Below are 19,617 nucleotides of genomic sequence, written 5' to 3' on the forward strand. Positions count from 1 at the left end.
TTCTCTGGGCGCAAGCCTGGCAGGAAGATTTGAAGAACCGGCTGTTGCCCAAGCAGTGGGTACCCCCTCTCCATGTCACTGATGTAGTCCAAGGGAAGAGCAAGTGACGATACAGCTTGGCACCAGTGTCGTCGCAGATGTTGCCAGAGTGAAGTTGTAAACAACATCAAACTGCCTTAGGGACCCCGGCTCCAGATTTCTTCCTCGGGGTTTAGTACCAAAGCCTTTCTCATGGGTGGGTATGGCTGCAGGGCTGCGGAGGTTTAACATCAGAGTTTTCCTTTTCCTTCTCAAACTAGAGATATCAAAAGAATCCAGTGATAACAATTAACCTATAAAGTAGCCAGATTCAAGTGGCCTGACACCTGTTTTGAAAACTAAGTATTTAGAAAATACAGAAGCAACTGTACTATAAATGCTGGAAAATTCACTGAACAATTACATGTAACTAGTTGATTATATAAAAATAGAAGCAACACAGGAAAGTTAAACTACAAGAAATATAAAAAGAAAATAACAATTCTACTCCCCGATACAACAGGGAGAATATCTGGCATGTCGTAGTAATTTAAAGGCCAGTTGGTCAGAATTCAAAACCAAATGTTCCTGTGAGGAAGAAAAGTTAAGAAAGGCAAGGTTCATGAAACTTGGATGAAGCAAGATGTTGCAAATTTTGTCAAAATGTAAATGGAAAAATATGTAAGCTCCAAGCAGCTGAAGTAGTAACAAAAGCCTTGTGGAGGATAAAAGCAGGAGATAACAAAGAGGGAATCAGGAGGGCTAAAGGGGGCCATAAAATGTCCATGATGAGAGGTTTAATGAGAATCCCCCAGGCATTTAATACATACATTTAAAAGAAGAGGATTGCTAGCAAGGAGGTAGAGCCACTCAAAGCCAAATGAGGAAATGCGTGAGGTACTAAAGAGAAATTTGCATTCATGTTCACCGAGGAGAAATACAGGGAGGACAGTGAGATCAGGGGTATGCTGATACTCTAGGACATGATGATATCAAGGTGGAGGAGGGCGCATTCTGTCTCTTGAAAATATTAAGGTGGATAAGCCCATAGGGCCTGATGGGGTCTATTCCAGATTACTTAGAGGGGCAAGAGCGGAGATTGCTGCACCATTGACAGAGATCTTTAAGTCCTCTTTAGCCTTGTGCAAGGTCCCAGAGAACTAGATAATATTCCTAAGAAGGGCAGAGAAGGCAAACCAGGAAATTATAGGACTGTAAGCTTTATGTTGGTAGTAGGGAAATTATTGAAGAAGGTTCTTAGTGATAGGATCTGCTTGCATTTGGAAAAGCATAAATGTATTAGGGATAGTCAGGAAGCCTTTGTGTGGGGAGGCCATATTTTTGTCAGGGCGCTGGAGCAGGGATCCATTCGCAGACCCAGTACTGTGCACACAGTGATGTTAATTGAGTTGCAAATCCCCAGGTACAAACAAAGTCTGCGTCAGTGTTCCGGCAGAGATCAAAGCATCGACGGACGGACGGACAGACAGACAGACAGACAGACAGACAGACAGACAGACAGACAGACAGACAGACAGACAGACATGAATGCTGGAAAGGCTCAGGAAAATTCACTGGCACAATCTGACCACAAGCAGGTGAAATACCCTGAGCAATAAACAGAGAGGCAGATGATAGGTGGAGCACAATGAGACACAGGTGGCAGCAATACAAGTAATAATGAGAAGCAGATGAGAGACGGAGTACTCAGTAATACAGGGGCCGGAGCAGAGCAGGAGCAGGGACAGGAGCACATGGCAATACAAAACCACAGACTGACAGGGGGAAAATACACAAAACCACAGAGTTCAACTGGAGGTACTGACAGTTTTACAATCAAGTTATGTTCTTGAGGATGACAAAGGCAGAGAGAGTACGTCAGTGAGTGTTGTACACAAGGACTTTCGTATAGTTTTTGACAAGGTCAGATTAGTTTTATAGGTGGCCTGGCAGCATAGCAGTTAGTGTTAAGCTATTACAGTGCCTGCATCCCGGGCTCAATTCTTACCACTGTTTATAAGGAGTTTGTCTGTTCTCTCTGTGATCATGTGTGTTTCATCCCACATTCCAAAGATGTATGGGTTAGTAGATTAATTGGTCACGTGGGTGTAATTAGACAGTGTGGATTCATTGGGCCAGATGGGCCTGTTGTCAAATGAATAAAAAGTCCCTCGTTGTAAACTGATCCAGAAGATTAAGGCACAAACACTTGGTAGATTGGATTCCAAACTGGCTTGTCCATAATGGGGGGGAGGGGAAGGGGTGTTACTTTCACTAGAGGTCTGTGATCAGTGGTGTTCCATGAGAATCAGTGATGGTAGCTCTATGCAGTTCTGGTTGCTGCATTACAGGAAGGACGTGGAGCCACTGGAGAGGGTGCAGAAGAGATTCACCATGATGTTGTGTGTATTAGAGACGATGATCTTTAAGGACAAACTTAGGGCGTTAGTGGCTGAATGGAAACTTGATAGAAGTATGTAAAATTATGAGAGGGAGTTATAGACTGAGTAGGTAGTCAGAGACCTTTCCCTAGAGTGAAAATGTGGAATACAAGGTGCATGGCTTCAAGGTGAGACGTTAAAGGTTAAAGGAGATTTACACGGTGGTGCATGCTGCTATGGGAAGTGCTGGAAGCATATATATAGTAAAGTTTAAGAGGCGCATGAACAGGCAGGGATTGGATGGATATAAACTGCATGCCATCAAATGGGAGTAGTTAAAGTTGCATTGTTGTCGACGCAGGCACGGTGGTTGGAACGGGCAGGTCCTGTATTTTGGAACCAGGGCTCGCTGCACTTGTTTGTTCCTCAAGGGGTGATGAGCCTTTGGAACTTTAGTCCTCAACCAGCAGTGCAAGCAGTGGAATCAGATTCAGGTTTATTACCGTGAAATTTAAAACGCAAACAACAGGAATTCTGCAGATGCTGGAAATTCAAGCAACACACATCAAAGTTGCTGGTGAACGCAGCAGGCCAGGCAGCATCTCTAGGAAGAGGTATCATCCATGATCCTCTCATATCCCCTTTGCCAATCACCTGTCCAGCTCTTGGCTCCATCCTTCCCCCTCCTGTCTTCTCCTATCATTTTGGATCTCCCCCTCCCCCTCCCACTTTCAAATCTCTTACTAACTCTTCTTTCAGTTAGTCCTGACAAAGGGTCTCGGTCTGAAACGTCGACTGCGCCTCTTCCTATAGATGCTGCCTGGCCTGCTGCGTTCACCAGCAACTTTGATGTGTGTTACCGTGAAATTTGTTGGTTTGCGGCAGGACTGTACATAAACTATACTATAAATTATAACATTGCAATAAGATATATATACATATAAATATATCAGATAAATAGTGCAAAAATGCCAAGATAGCGTTCACGGGTTCATGGGCCGTTCATAAATCTGAGCGCGAAGGGGAAGACGCAGTACCTGAAACTTTGAGTGTGCATCTTCAGGCTTATGTACCTCCTCTCTGATGGTAGTAATAAGAAGAGTGCATGTCATAGATGGTAGAGGTAATATGTTGAACGTAGAGGCAGGTGGATATTCGATTCGCGTGGGTCGGGGTGGGGGTGGTGAAAGTTCACGTGGGTTGGACAAGTAGGCGGGATTCATATCAACAAAAGCGGAACAGGCTAGAAAGGTCCGAGGTGGTAATTCCGTGCTGAGTTTCACGCTGCAGCGCTGGCTGAAGTTGTCCTCCCCCACACTTGCAGTGGATATTGAAAGCTCTGGAGCTTTGCAGAATAACATCACTCTCCGTTTCTCGCGTAGTTAGACTTGGGGGCGGGTGGTGGGGGTGGGGGTTATTCTTTGACAGTTGTCTGGATCCTTTGTACATTCAGGTCGCCTTCACTGCAGGTGACCACGGCAACACAATGCAGCCGAGAGATAGACAAAGAAGGGATATGCCCGGCACTCTCAGCGTACGTTTCCTGTACGTTTCTGTACTCGTGGCTGAATCCAATCCGCTGGCCTTGGATTTCCTTCACTTCAATTGCTATTAGTCCGGAAGTTTAGATTCCTTTCCAGCTTCTGTTCTGGATCTCGTTCTCCGGAATAAGGGACACTCCGCTTCCTTGTATTTTTCTCTGTCTCTCTCTTTCATAAATGCCGTTTGTAAGGGGAACTTCACGGACACTCTCGGACGGGTCGCAACTCCAAACTTTAATCACATTTAGCCGCGGCCTCAGAGGAGGTAACAATTGATACTGTTCATCGCCGACGTGAGTTAATCCCGTGGGGTTAATCATCCCAAAGGACGTGTGCATTAACATGGCACACACAGGCATTTTAGTGACCCCCTCCCCTCTTTATCGCTAGTGCTGAAGACAGCGCACAGGGGTGACCTCGTCAAGTGTGGGGTTTTCATTAATGTATAGACAACAATTTTGAACTGTTTTATTATCAAAGTAAAATTTATTCATATTACAAGATATTTACAAGAATGACCGGTGAAATGTCTTTTCATTCTTTATAGCCACAGTCAATGTTTTCTGTACTGTTCTAGCACAGTCCTACACATCAGTAGCGCTGCTGCCACTTGTGTGGCCCTCCGGGTGACACACTAGTACAGTAATTCAGGCCCTCCGCATCCACACCCGACCCTCCCTCTCCAGTAGCAGAAGAACCTACACTGACACCAACAGTATTGAAATGGGTCGGATTTCTATTCTTAGTTAATACAGATCTCTTTGTCAGGAGAGAAATACGAGACTTCACAAATTCCTGCTGCCCACCTCTTTCAGTAAGGGCGAGTCAGAGAGATAAGTGCAGAAAGTCTGGGTTTGTTGTCTGTATTAAGAAGGGGTTGCTGCGACGGCTTTGTGGTGAAATATTACAGTAAAGCGAGTGTGCTCCTTGGAAGGGCACGAAGTGCCGCCGGATTCAATTCAGAATGAAAACAAAAGAAAAGGAAGACATTCCCAGAGTTCTGGCGAAAACTTATCCCGCAGTTAGCACCAGTAAAATAGATTGGTTACTATCGCGCAAAAAAAAGCTGGGAGAACTCAGTGAGTCACGGCAGCATCTAAGACGGGAAATGTACGGTCGACGTTTGGGGTCAAGACCCTTCGTCTAGAACCACAGAGTTCCACCATACATTTGTGGATTGGCTTTGGAAACCTGCACTTGCAGTCCCCTTATCGCAATGTGGGAGCTTCCTGTGCCGACAGAGTAAAACATTATGGGAGGCTGTGAAAGGCTCTATTAAAATGCAAGCCTTTTCTGTCTGTCCCTGCGTCGACATTCTCCATATTTATTGTCCTTTAATTCGCCGCTATTCCGTGATTCTTTTTATCCTAAAATGTAACTATTTTCCGAGCACGCAAGCCCCGCCCCTGCCTGTGCATTTTGTTTACACTATCTTTCGGAACCTCGTCCTTCACTCGTCTCTATCGCCGATTCCCATTCGCAAGCATAAAAACATCTCAAAGGAAGACAAAACGCTGGGAGAGCGAGGTCCAAACGCGAAGCTTCCTCCCCTCTCCAAAACCCTTACAAACCAACCTGCAACCACCCGTCTCCGAACAACCCTTTGTACCTCCATTTGCGGCCGAATACACAGCTGCACACTCAATATCTAGGAGCATCTTATTCACCTTTGCTATCAGAATTCTGAGTGGACAATGAACTCATATACACTACCTCACTTTTACTGGCTCGACTTTCTGCTTTACATCTTCAATTTATTTATTTATTATATCATGCGCCGCATTAGTTGACATCCTAGAATTGGAATATACGCGAGAAAATAGTTTTAACTTTTGTTTGTAACCGCACCTTTCAGTGAATTTATATTCCACTTAGATCAGGTATCCACCTTTTTTTTTCCTTTTTAGAGTATATATAGCTTTTTTTTTAATTGCTCTGTACTGCTGCCTCAAAACAACAAATTTCACGACATATGCCGGTGCTATTAAACTTGATTGTGTAAGGATCTATGGGACTCCATTCCAGTATTGCGACTCTGTCTAAATGTAATGATTCGCCCGGCGCTCTACCTCTCCTGCGGCTGACGGAAAGCTGGCGCCCGCTCTCCAGTCCCTCCACCCCCAACTTGTGACACATTAGATGGCACCCTGGAATTGGGCTATACACGAGAAAATAGTTGTTGCTTTTGTTCCAACAGCACCCTTCTATAGACTTGTAAACGAAAGCGACACATACAAAATGCTGGAGGAGCTCCGCAGGTCAGGCAGTCAGCCGGCTGCGTGTTAACTTCCGTAGATGTTGCCTGACCTGCTGAGTTCCTTCAGCATTTGTGTGCGTTGCTTTGGATTTCCAGATTTTTTTTTGTATTTATGATTTATATTCGCTAAATCACTTCATGAGCATTTAACTAGCTGGGTAATACTTTACGCCTCTTTTGAGTTATCAATGTGTAAATAAGTTAACAGCTCTTGCATGCTAAGTATATGTGTGCAACCCTGGGGTGGGAATATCCTGAATCCCTCTCTGCTTCCGTCGGAGCGGGCAGAAGCCGATGCCTTGAGCCGCACCCCCGGCGGAGTCGGTGGTCACAGTGCAACCATCTATCACGAATTGCACACTCCCCTTCATCCAGACTCTTTGATGTGAAGACCTAACACTCCCTTTCCCATTGGCTCTCGCTTGGATCGGTTGCGTGCAATCAGCTTCGGCCTTGGTTCGCTGCGATTGGACAGCCACTGGTTTTTATTGTCCGCTTGCCTGTCGCCTCCGTTTCTTAGTTTGAACCGAACTGGCTGAGAGTAGGACGCCATGCCCAACGTTAGCAAGCAGATCGCCGGAGCAGCCGAGCGGCATTCCTGCTGATCGTCCTCGCCCGCAATCGAAACCGAACTCGTGCGGGATGCCGTCGGCGGGTCTGGAGATCGTGGGGATGGGACTGTGTGTCCTGGGTTGGCTGGGTGTCATGCTGGCTTGCGGACTGCCCATGTGGAAAGTGTCGGCTTTTATCGAGAGTAACATCGTGGTGGCTCAGACGGTCTGGGAAGGTCTATGGATGAACTGCGTGGTTCAGAGCACCGGACAAATGCAGTGCAAAGTCTACAACTCCCTTCTGTCGCTGGGACAGGATCAACAGGCTGCCCGGGCGCTGACTGTCATCGCCTCCATCATGGGACTCATCGGGCTCCTCGTTACCATTCTGGGAGCTCAGTGCACCAACTGCACCGAGGGAGTGAGTACCAAAGCCCGGATCGTCATCAGCGGAGGTGTCATCTTCATCCTGGCTGGTTTACTTGCCCTCATCCCCGTGTGCTGGATGGCGAACACCATCGTCCGCGACTTCTACGACCCCATCGTTCCCGTGTCCAAGAAGAGAGAGATGGGGGCGGCGCTGTATGTAGGCTGGTCGGCCAGCGCACTCCTCTTCATCGGGGGCTCCCTGCTGTGCTGTTCTTGCCCCCCGAAGCAAGACCAGTCTTCCTTCGCTGTCAAGTACACGGCCCCGAGGAGAGCTTCGGCCAACGGGGACTACGACAAGAGGAATTACGTGTGATCGGGTCCCCCTGGCATTCCGGGGAGACCAGAATCGGACACAGGGGAACGAGGAATCGTAGAACCTGACCTCCCGCCAGCTTTCTATTCTGCTTATTCAAAGCATTCCTATTTTTATTTAATGGAGTCATATTGTAATCGGAAACAGGAGTGCTTGTTATGTGTCTAAAGCAGTTTGACAGCTTTGAGTTAACTGGTCGAGAACTGGAAGCGCGCACCGAGAGTGACTTCACAAGTGATTTTGAAGAAACTTTTGAACAATCATTCGGACATTGATCGAATGTATTTGCAGTGAACATTTTTGTGAGCGTAGAAGTCTTTGTGAAAGTGCGGGGAACTCTCGGTCTCACGTCCAGGCTTTATCTGTAGTGGCTCTGCCAGGCATTGGTAGACGGTCAGTTTAGACTGAGCCTTGTAGAATTAATTAGAACATTTGTTTCATTAGAAAAGTTGGTGCGACATAACAATGCTTTTACTCTGCGTTACCAGTCAGAAGTAACCCAGCGCGTACTCACAGCTTTAGCCCAAATCTCTTTTCCGCTTCTTTCGTTAAGTATAGATTTTTGCAGAAATTAATGGCTCGTAACTATTTCTCCGGCTCTGCCTCATGTTCGTAGTTTAATGAGACTAAAGTTAGTGCGTTTGGTGCAGTGGGCTTTATGAATGAGATTTGGATCCCGGCAGAGAGTCACGATCTGCTTTGCTGTCACGTTTGTTCGGTTAAAATTCTTTAAGGCGATTTGAGTCCGCGACAAATTGTCCCATAGTTCGCCACACTGATTTGAGATTCAACTTCTCCAAAATAGGCGCTGGTCGCTTCGACCTGTTGCTTCTCTCACGTCGAACAAAAGGGCGGACTCCCTTTTCAGAGCACTGTTTCACTGCCTCCCATTCTGAATTTAAAAGTGGGCAACTCTTTAGAAATTTGGCGCTTTGAATGGGCAGCTCTCTCCGGACATCTTAATGGCGGAAACTGATAACACAGGGAATGGAGCAGGGAGATTATTTCTTTGAGGCAATTACCAAGACAGTTTTAACGAAGGTAGTATTAATGCAGTTAACGTTGACGCGAGCCGTATTAATGCATTGGGTAGTAATGCGGGGGGTATTATTTGGAGGGTGCAGAGAGAATATTCAGAATACGCTGTTGCGTTTGGAGAATGGGGGAGAGTTATTGATGCAGATGCAATGAAGGAAGGGACCGCAATTAAGGAAATCAAACGGACTGCTTCCCTTCCCACGGATGCTGCCTGACTTGCAGAGTTGTTGATCGTGTCTGGGTCATGAGGATTAGTGTGACGGGACAGAACTAGTAGTTAGATTAATTGGTAGTTAGATTAATAATCTAGGTAGAATTTTTTACATCGATTTGCCAAAGGCTTCAGACAGATCCAGAGTCTGGTTTAGATAACGCTGACCCTAGATATTGTTCTCTGTAGTGATGGCGAAATATCTGAATTGTTTCTGTGACTTGGTGGTGAGAACTCTCCCCCAACGAACCGTTCTCATGACTTGGCTCACCCTCCCCTCCCCACCCCACCCCACCCCCCAAGCATTTCGTCTTTTCTCTTTAGAATGTGATCGTAATAAATGCAAACTGTGGACAATCACGTGACTAACAGTGAGATTGCTAGTGAGAGGACGTCCTGTTGCCCTGGTTACTGGAGATGCTGCCGGTAGCCAGGAAACCAGCCATTCTTTGTTGGGCCCCATCCAGTCTGAGCCCTTCAGCGCTCAAAGCCTCGCGTCACATGTCCTAGTCGAGTGCACCCTCAGAAACCCAGGCCCGCAGTGCTCAAAGCCTTGGCAACGTGCAACCTCCTGCCTTGCTTTTCCAAGAGAAAGGGAAGCGATGTTGCAGACAGAAACAGTTCTAATTTATACTCGGCACTGATAACTTGGGCAAAGTTACCAGGGAAATCAGATTAGGCACCCTAATTCAGTCAGGGTGGATAGTCGTAATGTTCAGTACAGTTACCTCGGTTAGAAACACCCGCATCAGCAGCGTCAGCATGTGGTTTTCATATTTCACAAATTGTGTCAGTATTCCGCTCTAAAGTTCAGAACACCATGAAAACAGGAGCAGGAATAGACCCTTCGGCTCCTCGAGTCTACCCTGCCATTCAATATGAACATTGGTGACCTGCCCAGAACTGATCTCTTCCTCCGGGCCAGATCTCCAGCCATCAATTCCTGGTCTTGCAAACTCCTAGCACTTGACGGGAACACCATCCAACACAACAACATGGCACAGGATTAAATTAATCCATTAACTGCCCCCAACGGGGACCGCTAAATTACCCCCACGTTATGTTGTCGCTTTGTCTGCCCTTGACACAAGAACCAAAACTGCCAATTAAGGGATATTTGAGTATTAAGTAACACAAACGAGTTTAGACCCCAGAAGATCACCAGACTGGCCAGTTCCCTCCCACCTTGCGTACTGTATTGCCCAGTTCATTTAATTTATGGGGGTGGGGGTGCGGCAAGCATCCAACAGGAAATCCGCTCGCTATCCGCAAGAAAAACCGAGCAAAACTTTCGGAGATTATCCCGGGTGGTCAGATAATTCCGGACAGGAGCCTGGACTGGTTTTTCAGAACTTGACTGCCATTTTGAGTGCGAGTGTGATCTTCCTTTTAAAAGATGGAGCCGTTCCAGGATCCACGCACCAACACAAAGCTGTGTCTTTTTCCAAATGGGGAGAAGTTATAACAGTGAGCCTCCATGGGGCAAAACCTTCGATAAGAATTTGTGCTTCTGTGTTTTCTTAATGAGTATGGGAAACGGGCTATAAACACCCTTCCCACCCCATCACCCCAACCAAAGAATGTCCTTTATTCAGGTCCTACGGATGTCGCTTTGAAGATAGGGTTCCAACGCTGCACAGAACGGTGTGACTGTTTATGCATTTCATTACATGAAGTGCACGCGTGAAGCACATCGCAGTATTTAACTAACCCCAATAATTAATAAGAAACCGGCTGTTTGTAGCGAATGGTCGGTAACCACCATGCTCTGCACTTCTGCTAATGTTAGTTGATTTTAAACATGTTCGATGTTTTCGATGCTATTGTATATCATCTGACATTATCTCTATTGAAGAAATATTTCTTAGCCTCCCTGGCTAATTTGTTGACCTCAACTAATCTAGCCATCACTTGTGGCTTTGGTTTAGAAATGGAACGATAAACTGAAGGGGTTGTTATATGTTTAACTTAGTTATGGCTCCGCCGACGGGACACTTGGTGAAGGGATTATGTGCTCTGTTAATTAATTTGTCCGACGCCAATAATTTCTGTTCATTAAGTGTTCAACTTGCAAATAACCTATGCACTTGGTTTCTATGGAGGATGGTAGATTTTCGCTCCCTGCACCACATAAAATGCCTTGTACACTAAATCCTGCGTTGTATTGTTTTTATCAGGTGGTGAAAACATTCAGGCATCCATACTCGAGATTTATGTTCCGGGTGAACTTGTTTGTAACGGAGTCCTAATTCTGCCTCTTTGCCTCATGGTCATCCCTCCTGCTGTCTGCTCCTCCCTTTGTCTGCCCAGCTCATCCTGTAACTGGAGCTTTGTCGGCGCGGGAGAGGACACTGAAATCGGCGCTCTTGCTGCTATGGGCTGAGAAATTTTTATGGCGATAGTGAATATTTTCACAGAACCCCAAGACACTACACAAGGCAGGGGTATGATCAGAGTGGCTCGTTGGTCTTCACGTGGTTCCTTCACATTTAAGTTCCCATGCAAGCCAGACTCGACATTAGAGCGGAAGGCCAGTGTTTGGAGAAAGAAGCTAGTCTGAAAGCGCAAAGGCGAAGGGAGGGAGTTCGAGCAAAGGCTGGCTCACCAGCGTTGGGGGATGAGCAAGAGGTCAGAATCGGAGCAGATGTTTCAGGCGGCTGTGATTAAACTTAAACGTCGGAAGCAGGAGCGTTAACCCAGGAATGTAGTTCATTTATATTCTGGAAATGCAAATACAGTTCTAGGAAGACACATGCACATGGTAAGAAGCTGAATTCTATTGTCAATACTGATTTCTTCACTAAAACGAATGAGTTGCATTACACATTCACAAACCACAAACTTCCTCAACCGCAACAACCCTGTAACCCGACATCTAACAATAAAGGTCTAGAAAAGCACCCCGGAAAACACGTTCGTCACAACTCTGTGGGTCGAAGGGCCTGTATTGTGCTGTAGGTTTTCATTGTTTCTAAAACAAGTTCAGTCTATTTGCAGGGAGCCATCTCACTGAAAAGGCAGACAAATGTATGAAATTTACAGCCGCTTCCGGTGGGCCGGTACAGCTTTTGCTAGCGGATTTTCTTTTGTTTTGGAGATCGAGACTTCAAACCCAATACCAACATTGTGGTCTGCATGGTATAAGTAATCTCTGGTTTCTTGTTACATCAGAGACGCCGGATCTAACTCAAGGCATTTTAGATATAGTACGAACACTATCGCCATAAAAATTTCTCAGCCCATAGCAGCAAGAGCGCCGATTTCAGTGTCCTCTCCCGCGCCGACAAAGCTCCAGTTACAGGATGAGCTGGGCAGACAAAGGGAGGAGCAGACAGCAGGAGGGATGACCATGAGGCAAAGAGGCAGAATTAGGCCAATCAACGTTCAAAGTCAATTTATTATCAAAGTACCTAAACTATATCTCGCAGATTCGTTTTCTTGCGGGCATACACAGTAAATCCAAGAAACACAATTGAACCCACGAAAGGCTGCACTCAACGGGACGGACAAATAACCAGTGTGCAAAAGACAACAGACTGTGCAAGTACAAAAAGAAAATTATATAATAAAGCATTCACTAAAGAAAATAAGAACTGAAATGACAATTTTTAGAAAACACTATGCACACTCCTACGCACTTAGATTAACACTGCCTGGGGCGGAAGCAAGAAGAGGAATAACAAACATAAACATTTACACAATTCAGATAAAACTTATAAAGATAGATTTTCATCAACGAAAACAGGATTCAGCTCTCCATGCGAGCCTGTGCAATTCTGATAAGGGGTGCACACCGCTAAACTTAAATGAAAGCACAACCCCAAAAAATGAAGCCATTGTCACTATTAAAAAAAGTTAACCAATGGAAGAGCACGACCTTCCATGGAAAACGTCCCCTCGATTTCAGCAGACTAGATGTTGACGAGGAAGCGTCGAACGCTTGGCTCAGAGTTGGAGACCTCTTACGAGAAACAGAAGGGTTCCTTGTGACAATACAGGACCAGTTGGTCAACACACAAAAAAAGATCAAAATACATAATAGAAAACCAAAAAAATCTAGACGATAAATGCAGAAAATGCCAAGAGAAACCCGAAACAATCCAGCACATTATAGGAGTCTGCAGTAGTTTTAATTCTGATTGAGGGGTAATAAATGTTCCTGAGCCGGGTGGTGATTTGCGGATGTGCTCAATGGTGGGGAGGGTTTTATCCGTGATGGACTGGGCCAAATCCACTAATTTTTGTACAATCTTCCATTCAAAGACATTAGTGTTTCCATTCGAGGCTGTGGTGTAACCAGTCAATATACTCTCCACCACACATCTATAGATTTTTGTTAAAGTTTTGGATGTCACACCAAATCTTTGCAAACTTCAATGGAGGTAGAGGTGCTGCTGTGCTTTCTTTATAATGGTACTTATGTACTGGGCCCAGGACAGATTCTCTGAAATGATAGCACTGAGGAATCTAGAGTTGCTGACCCTCTCCTCCTCTCATCTGATCCTGCTCAATCTACCCAGCAAGTCAGCTCTGGCATTCCATCTGGCCGATCCGTTATTCCTCTCAGCCTCATTCTCCAGCCTTCTCCCCATAAATTTTGACATCCTTACCCATCAAGAGACCAACAACCTCCACTGATGAGTGCAATCGCAGACAACTTGTTAACAGAGAGCAAGTACTACCAGTCTTTGGTAGTGATCAGGCTCGCCATTCTGGACAAGATTTAATGTGAGGGAGAATGACTTAAACAAGACCTGAGGGCATTTTTTCTCCTCGTGGAGGGTGATGCGTATATGCTATGATTGTCACTGGTAGAGAGGTAACACTGTACCTGCTGGTTAACTCTGATTAGCTCTGCCATGGACAGAGGGGGCATAGTTTTAAGGTGCTTGTCCAGTCATGGACAGTCCTCAGACTGGCTATGACAGAAGGAAGTTTGGGCATTGGAGCTAGCTAGCCCATCCCATAAAACATTGAGCTGTAAAAATGCCAGCAGAGGCTCCAAAGACCTCATCCATGGGAGAAGTAGGATCTTCAAATTTAGGTTCCACCTGGGGACAAATTGAAAGACTAGTCTAGGACAGAGGACTCCAGCGAGCTGCTGTCAGTGACCTTTGCCCCACTCGGGTAATTGGCTTAAGGAGAAGACTAACTCTAATTCTATGTAGCCATCAGCTCAGCATCTCAGCACTGAGCAGCTACACTACCAACCCAGCTCCATGAAATCGTGCAACACCTTTCTTCCTTGTATCTCTGTGATTTCACAGCACCTCATGGCTTTTCAGTTCATTTTTAGTGTATCAGTCTCTGGTTTCAAATCGATTTAAATCACTTATAATATTTACACCATTTGACCATTCTTCCACATATACCTTCAATTAATTACAAGAATCATAAATTTGTGCATTACCCAATTTTGGGTAGAAAATACTGGGAACACCCAACAGTTCAGGCAACATCTTTTGAAAGAGAAGCAATTGCTGTCTCAAGTAGAAGACCCTTGGAGGGAACACTTTTAATCCATTTATTAAATAGGATCAGATAAGGAACATAGAAACATAGAAATCTACAGCACAATACAGACCCTTCATCCCACAATGTTGTGCTGATCATGTAAACTACTCTAGAAACTGCCTAGAATTTCCCTACTGCATAGCCCTCTATTTTTTTCTACACTCCATGTACCTATCTAAGAGTCTCTTAAAAGACCCTATTGTACCCGCCTCTACCACCATCACTGGCAGTGCATTCCACGCACCAACTACTCTCTGTGAAAAACTTACCCCTGACATCCCCCTTGAACCTACTTCCAAGCACCTTAAAACCATGCCCCCTCGTGTTAGCCATTTCAGCCCTGGGAAAAAGCTTCTGGCTATCCACACAATCAATGCCTCTCATCACCTTATACACCTCTATCAGGTCACCTGTCATCCTCCTTCGTTCCAAGGAGAAAGGAGAATGGGCCAGGTTCATTCAACCTAAGAACATACAGTTCTTAATATTTGTCCCTGCTAAGACCATATTTGAAGGTATATGGCTGCTTCTCTCCTCTGACACATCCTCTAGCAGTCTGGATACCTTGTGTTATCACTCTGTTCTCACTAAATTTTCTCATTAAAAGAACCAACCCCACCCTTCCCCACCACCTCATTATTTATTTTCAAAGCTTATCTACAGTACTGATCATGATTCATGATACTGCTTGCAGCCCAATTAAAATTGTCTCAACAGAGCAGCTCTCTCTTTACTATGAAAGAGAGACAATACTGAATGCACTCAGCTGGACAGGCAACATCTGTGGAAAGCATTTGAGCTCCTTGTTGAAGTTCCTTCAATAGTACCCTTCAACCTTTCTGTTTTCATATTAGATTTCTAAAGGTCTAAAACCTGGGATAGAAGGACTACTGACATAAATTCACATCCTAATTTCCAACAGCTGGGAAGAGGATAGCTTTACAGAGGTGGTGGGGATGGGATCTTGGGGAGGCTATAATGATGTCCATCTTCAAGCAGGCAAGTCTAATTAAGAGGGTCACCATGCTTTCTGTCACAGGCAAAGGTGACAGCAAGGTTCTGCTCAACTACATACTTCAGTCGACACAGCAAGAAAGTCAAGACCCATAATACCTCAATTTCCATGATGAGGGAGCCTGATCCATATTGGTATCATGGATGCTTGGGATCGCTTTGTATTCTTCCCCCACTAAAAATGACTTCTGAATGCAGAGTACTCCTCAATGTCAGCAACACATTGTTTCATGTGCATTAATAAATGTCCTTCAATAATAGGATTTTTAAACTTCTCAAATTGTCCAAGAAAATGAGTCACTGCTTCTTGCTTTTAAACAAACAACTTTCCATAGCTCTTCCCTCAATAGCATCTCTCAACCCCTTTGTTCTTCCAGTCTAAGAGTTTGAAAGATTCTCCTGCAGCTGATTCTTTCATTATTTCTCAATGACACACCACTAATACATAGAACGTAGAACATAGAATAGTACAGCACATTACAGGCCCTTCGGCCCACAATGTTGTGCCGACCCTCAAACCCTGCCTCCCATATAAGCCCCCACCTTAGAATCCTCCATATACCTGTCTAGTAGTCTCTTAAACTTCACTAGTGTATCTGCCTCCACCACTGACTCAGGCAGTGCATTCCACGCACCAACCACTCTCTGAGTAAAAAACCTTCCTCTAATATCCCCCTTGAACTTCCCACCCCTTACCAAAAAGCCATGTCCTCTTGTATTGAGCAGTGGTGCCCTGGGGAAGAGGCGCTGGCTATCCACTCTATCTATTCCTCTTATTATCTTGTACACCTCTATCATGTCTCCTCTCATCCTCCTTCTCTCCAAAGAGTAAAGCCCTAGCTCCCTTAATCTCTGATCATAATGCATACTCTCTAAACCGGGCAGCATCCTGGTAAATCTCCTCTGTACCCTTTCCAATGCTTCCACATCCTTCCTATAGTGAGGTGACCAGAACTGGACACAATACTCCAAGTGTGGCCTAACCAGAATTTTATAGAGCTGCATAATTACATCGTGACTCTTAAACTCTATCCCTCGACTTATGAAAGCTAACACCCCATAAGCTTTCTTAACTACCCTATCCACCTGTGAGGCAACTTTCAGGGATCTGTGGACCTGTACCCCGAGATCCCTCTGCTCCTCCACACTACCAAGTATCCTGCCATTTACTTTGTACTCTGCCTTGGAGTTTGTCCTTCCAAAGTGTACCACCTCATACTTCTCCGGGTTGAACTCCATCTGCCACTTCTCAGCCCACTTCTGCATCCTATCAATGTCTCTCTGCAATCTTTGACAATCCTCTACACTATCTACAACACCACCAACCTTTGTGTCGTCTGCAAACTTGCCAACCCACCCTTCTACCCCCACATCCAGGTCGTTAATAAAAATCACGAAAAGTAGAGGTCCCAGAACAGATCCTTGTGGGACACCACTAGTCACAATACTCCAATCTGAATGTACTCCCTCCACCACCACCCTCTGCCTTCTGCAGGCAAGCAATTCTGAATCCACCTGGCCAAACTTCCCTGGATCCCATGCCTTCTGACTTTCTGAATAAGCCTACCGTGTGGAACCTTGTCAAATGCCTTACTAAAATCCATATAGAGCACATCCACTGCACTACCCTCATCTATATGCTTGGTCACCTCCTCAAAGAACTCTATCAGGCTTGTTAGACATGATCTGCCCTACACAAAGCCTTGCTGACTGTCCCTGATCAGACCATGATTCTCTGAATGCCTATAGATCCTATCTCTAAGAATCTTTTCCAACAGCTTTCCCACCACAGACGTAAGGCTCACTGGTCTATAATTACCCGGACTATCCCTACTACCTTCTTTGAGCAAGGGAACAACATTTGCCTCCCTCCAATCCTCCGGTACCATTCCCGTGGACAACGAGGACATAAAGCTCCTAGCCAGAGGCTCAGCAATCTCTTCTCTCGCCTCGTGGAGCAGCCTGGGGAATATTCCGTCAGGCCCCGGAGACTTATCTGTCCTAATGTATTTTAACAACTCCAACACCTCCTCTCCCTTAATATCAACATGCTCCAGAACATCAACCTCACTCATATTGTCCTCACCATCATCAAATTCCCTCTCATTGGTGAATACCGAAGAGAAGTATTCATTGAGGACCTCGCTCACTTCCACAGCCTCCAGGCACATCTTCCCATCTTTATCTCTAATCGGTCCTACCTTCACTCCTGTCATCCTTTTTTTCTTTACATAATTGAAGAATGCCTTGGGGTTTTCATTTACCCTACTCACCAAGGCCTTCTCATGCCCCCTTCTTGCTCTTCTCAGCCCTTTCTTAAGCTCCTTTCTTGCTTCCCTATATTCCTCAATAGACCCATCTGATCCTTGCTTCCTAAACCTCATGTATGCTGCCTTCTTACACCTGACTAGATTTTCCACCTCACTTGTCACCCATGGTTCCTTCACCCTACCATTCTTTATCTTCCTCACCATGACAAATTTATCCCTTACATCCCGCAAGAGATCTCTAAACATCGACCACATGTCCATAGTACATTTCCCTGCAAAAACATCATCCCAATTCACACCCGCAAATTCTAGCTTTATAGCCTCATAATTTGCCTTTCCCCAATTAAAAATTTTCCTGTCCTCTTTGATTCTATCCTTTTCCATGATAATTATAAAGGCCAGGGAGCGGTGGTCACTGTCCCCCAGATGCTCACCCACTGAGAGATCTGTGACCTGACCCGGTTCATTACCTGGTACTAGATCTAGTATGGCATTCCCCCTGGTCGGCCTGTCCACATACTGTGACAGGAATCCATCCTGGACACACTTAACAAACTCTGCCCCATCTAAACCCTTGGAACTAATCAGGTGCCAATCAATATTAGGGAAGTTAAAGTCACCCATGATAACAACCCTGTTATTTTTGCACCTTTCCAAAATCCGCCTCCCAATCTGCTCCTCTATATCTCTGCTGCTACCAGGGGGCCTATAGAAAAACCCCAGTAGAGTAACTGCTCCCTTCCTGTTCCTGACTTCCACCCATAATGACTCAAAAGAGGATCCTGCTACATTACCCACCCTTTCTGTAGCTGTAATAGTATCCCTGACCAGTAATGCCACCCCTCCTCCGCTTTTTCCACCCTCTCTATCCCTTTTAAAGCACTGAAATCCAGGAATATTGAGAATCCATTCCTGCACTGGTGCCAGCCAAGTCTCTGTAATGGCCACTACATCATAATTCCATGTATGTATCCAAGCTCTCAGTTCATCACCTTTGTTCCTCATGCTTCTTGCATTGAGGTACACACATTTCAGCCCTTCTACCTTACCGTCTTTACACCGTTTATTCTGCTTCTCTTTCCTCAAAGCCTCTCTATATGTTAGATCTGGCTTTACTCCATGCACTTCTTTCACTGCTCTATCGCTCTGGGTTCCATCCCCCTCGCAAATTAGTTTAAACCCTCTCGAACCATGCTAGCAAACCTACCTGCAAGGATATTGCTCCCCCTCGAGTTCAGGTGCAACCAATCCAATCTGTACAGGTTCCACCTTCCCCAGAAGAGATCCCAATGATCTAAAAATCTAAAACCCTGCTCCCTGCGCCAACTCCTCAGCCACACATTCAACTGCCATCTCCTCCAATTCTGACCATCTCTGTCATGTAGCACTGGCAGCAATCCTGAGAACGCCACCCTTGAGGTCCTGTTCTTCAGCCTTCTGCCTAGTTCCCGAAACTCACACTTCAGGTCCTCATCCCTCTTCCTGCCTATGTCGTTGGTCCCAACATGTATCACAACTTCTGGTTGCTTTTCCTCTTGTACCCGGATGTCCTAGCATCTGTGTTACTCAGCTTTGAGTATTAGAAATCTAAATTTTTTCTAACAAGTTTATTGGTGTTAATGAATTGCATCTAGGTCATTTGTGTTATTCATTGCTGCCTTTCCAAGGCTTTCCCTAATCCTTTTGGATCATAAGATAGATACCAATTCGCCTTGTTCCATCAAAACACCAATCTTCTCCTCATATAATTGTTTATGAGAACACTCTGTCCTCTTTTATTGTCATTTAGAAATGCATACATGCATTAACAAATAATACAATGTTTCTCCAGAGTGATATCTATCCATAGAAAAACAGGACAAAGCAAAGACGAACACTGACAGAACCACATAATTATAACATATAGTTACAGCAGTGCAAAGCAATACCATAATTTGATGAAGAGCAGACCATGGGCACAGTAAAAAAAAGTCTCAAAGGTCCCTGAGTCGATCGACTCCCAAGTTCCTGATAGCAGGTGGCAAAAAGGAGAAACTCCCTGCCATAAACCTCCAGGCACCATCAACTTGCTGATGCTTTG

The 19,617-nt window shown here is 45.3% G+C and overlaps 1 protein-coding gene across 1 annotated transcript; it reads left to right on the forward strand.

Annotated features, from left to right (window-relative positions):
* The first annotated feature begins 6,662 nt into the window (after positions 1 to 6,662).
* On the forward strand, positions 6,663 to 10,891 carry LOC134342584 (claudin-5-like). The gene has a single exon (XM_063040899.1). The coding sequence runs from the start codon at positions 6,840 to 6,842 to the stop codon at positions 7,488 to 7,490; it is 651 nt and encodes a 216-aa protein (XP_062896969.1). The 5' UTR covers positions 6,663 to 6,839; the 3' UTR covers positions 7,491 to 10,891.
* Positions 10,892 to 19,617: the final 8,726 nt, after the last annotated feature.

Source organism: Mobula hypostoma, chromosome 2, assembly GCF_963921235.1.
Source record: "Mobula hypostoma chromosome 2, sMobHyp1.1, whole genome shotgun sequence".
Lineage (NCBI taxonomy): Eukaryota > Metazoa > Chordata > Chondrichthyes > Myliobatiformes > Myliobatidae > Mobula > Mobula hypostoma.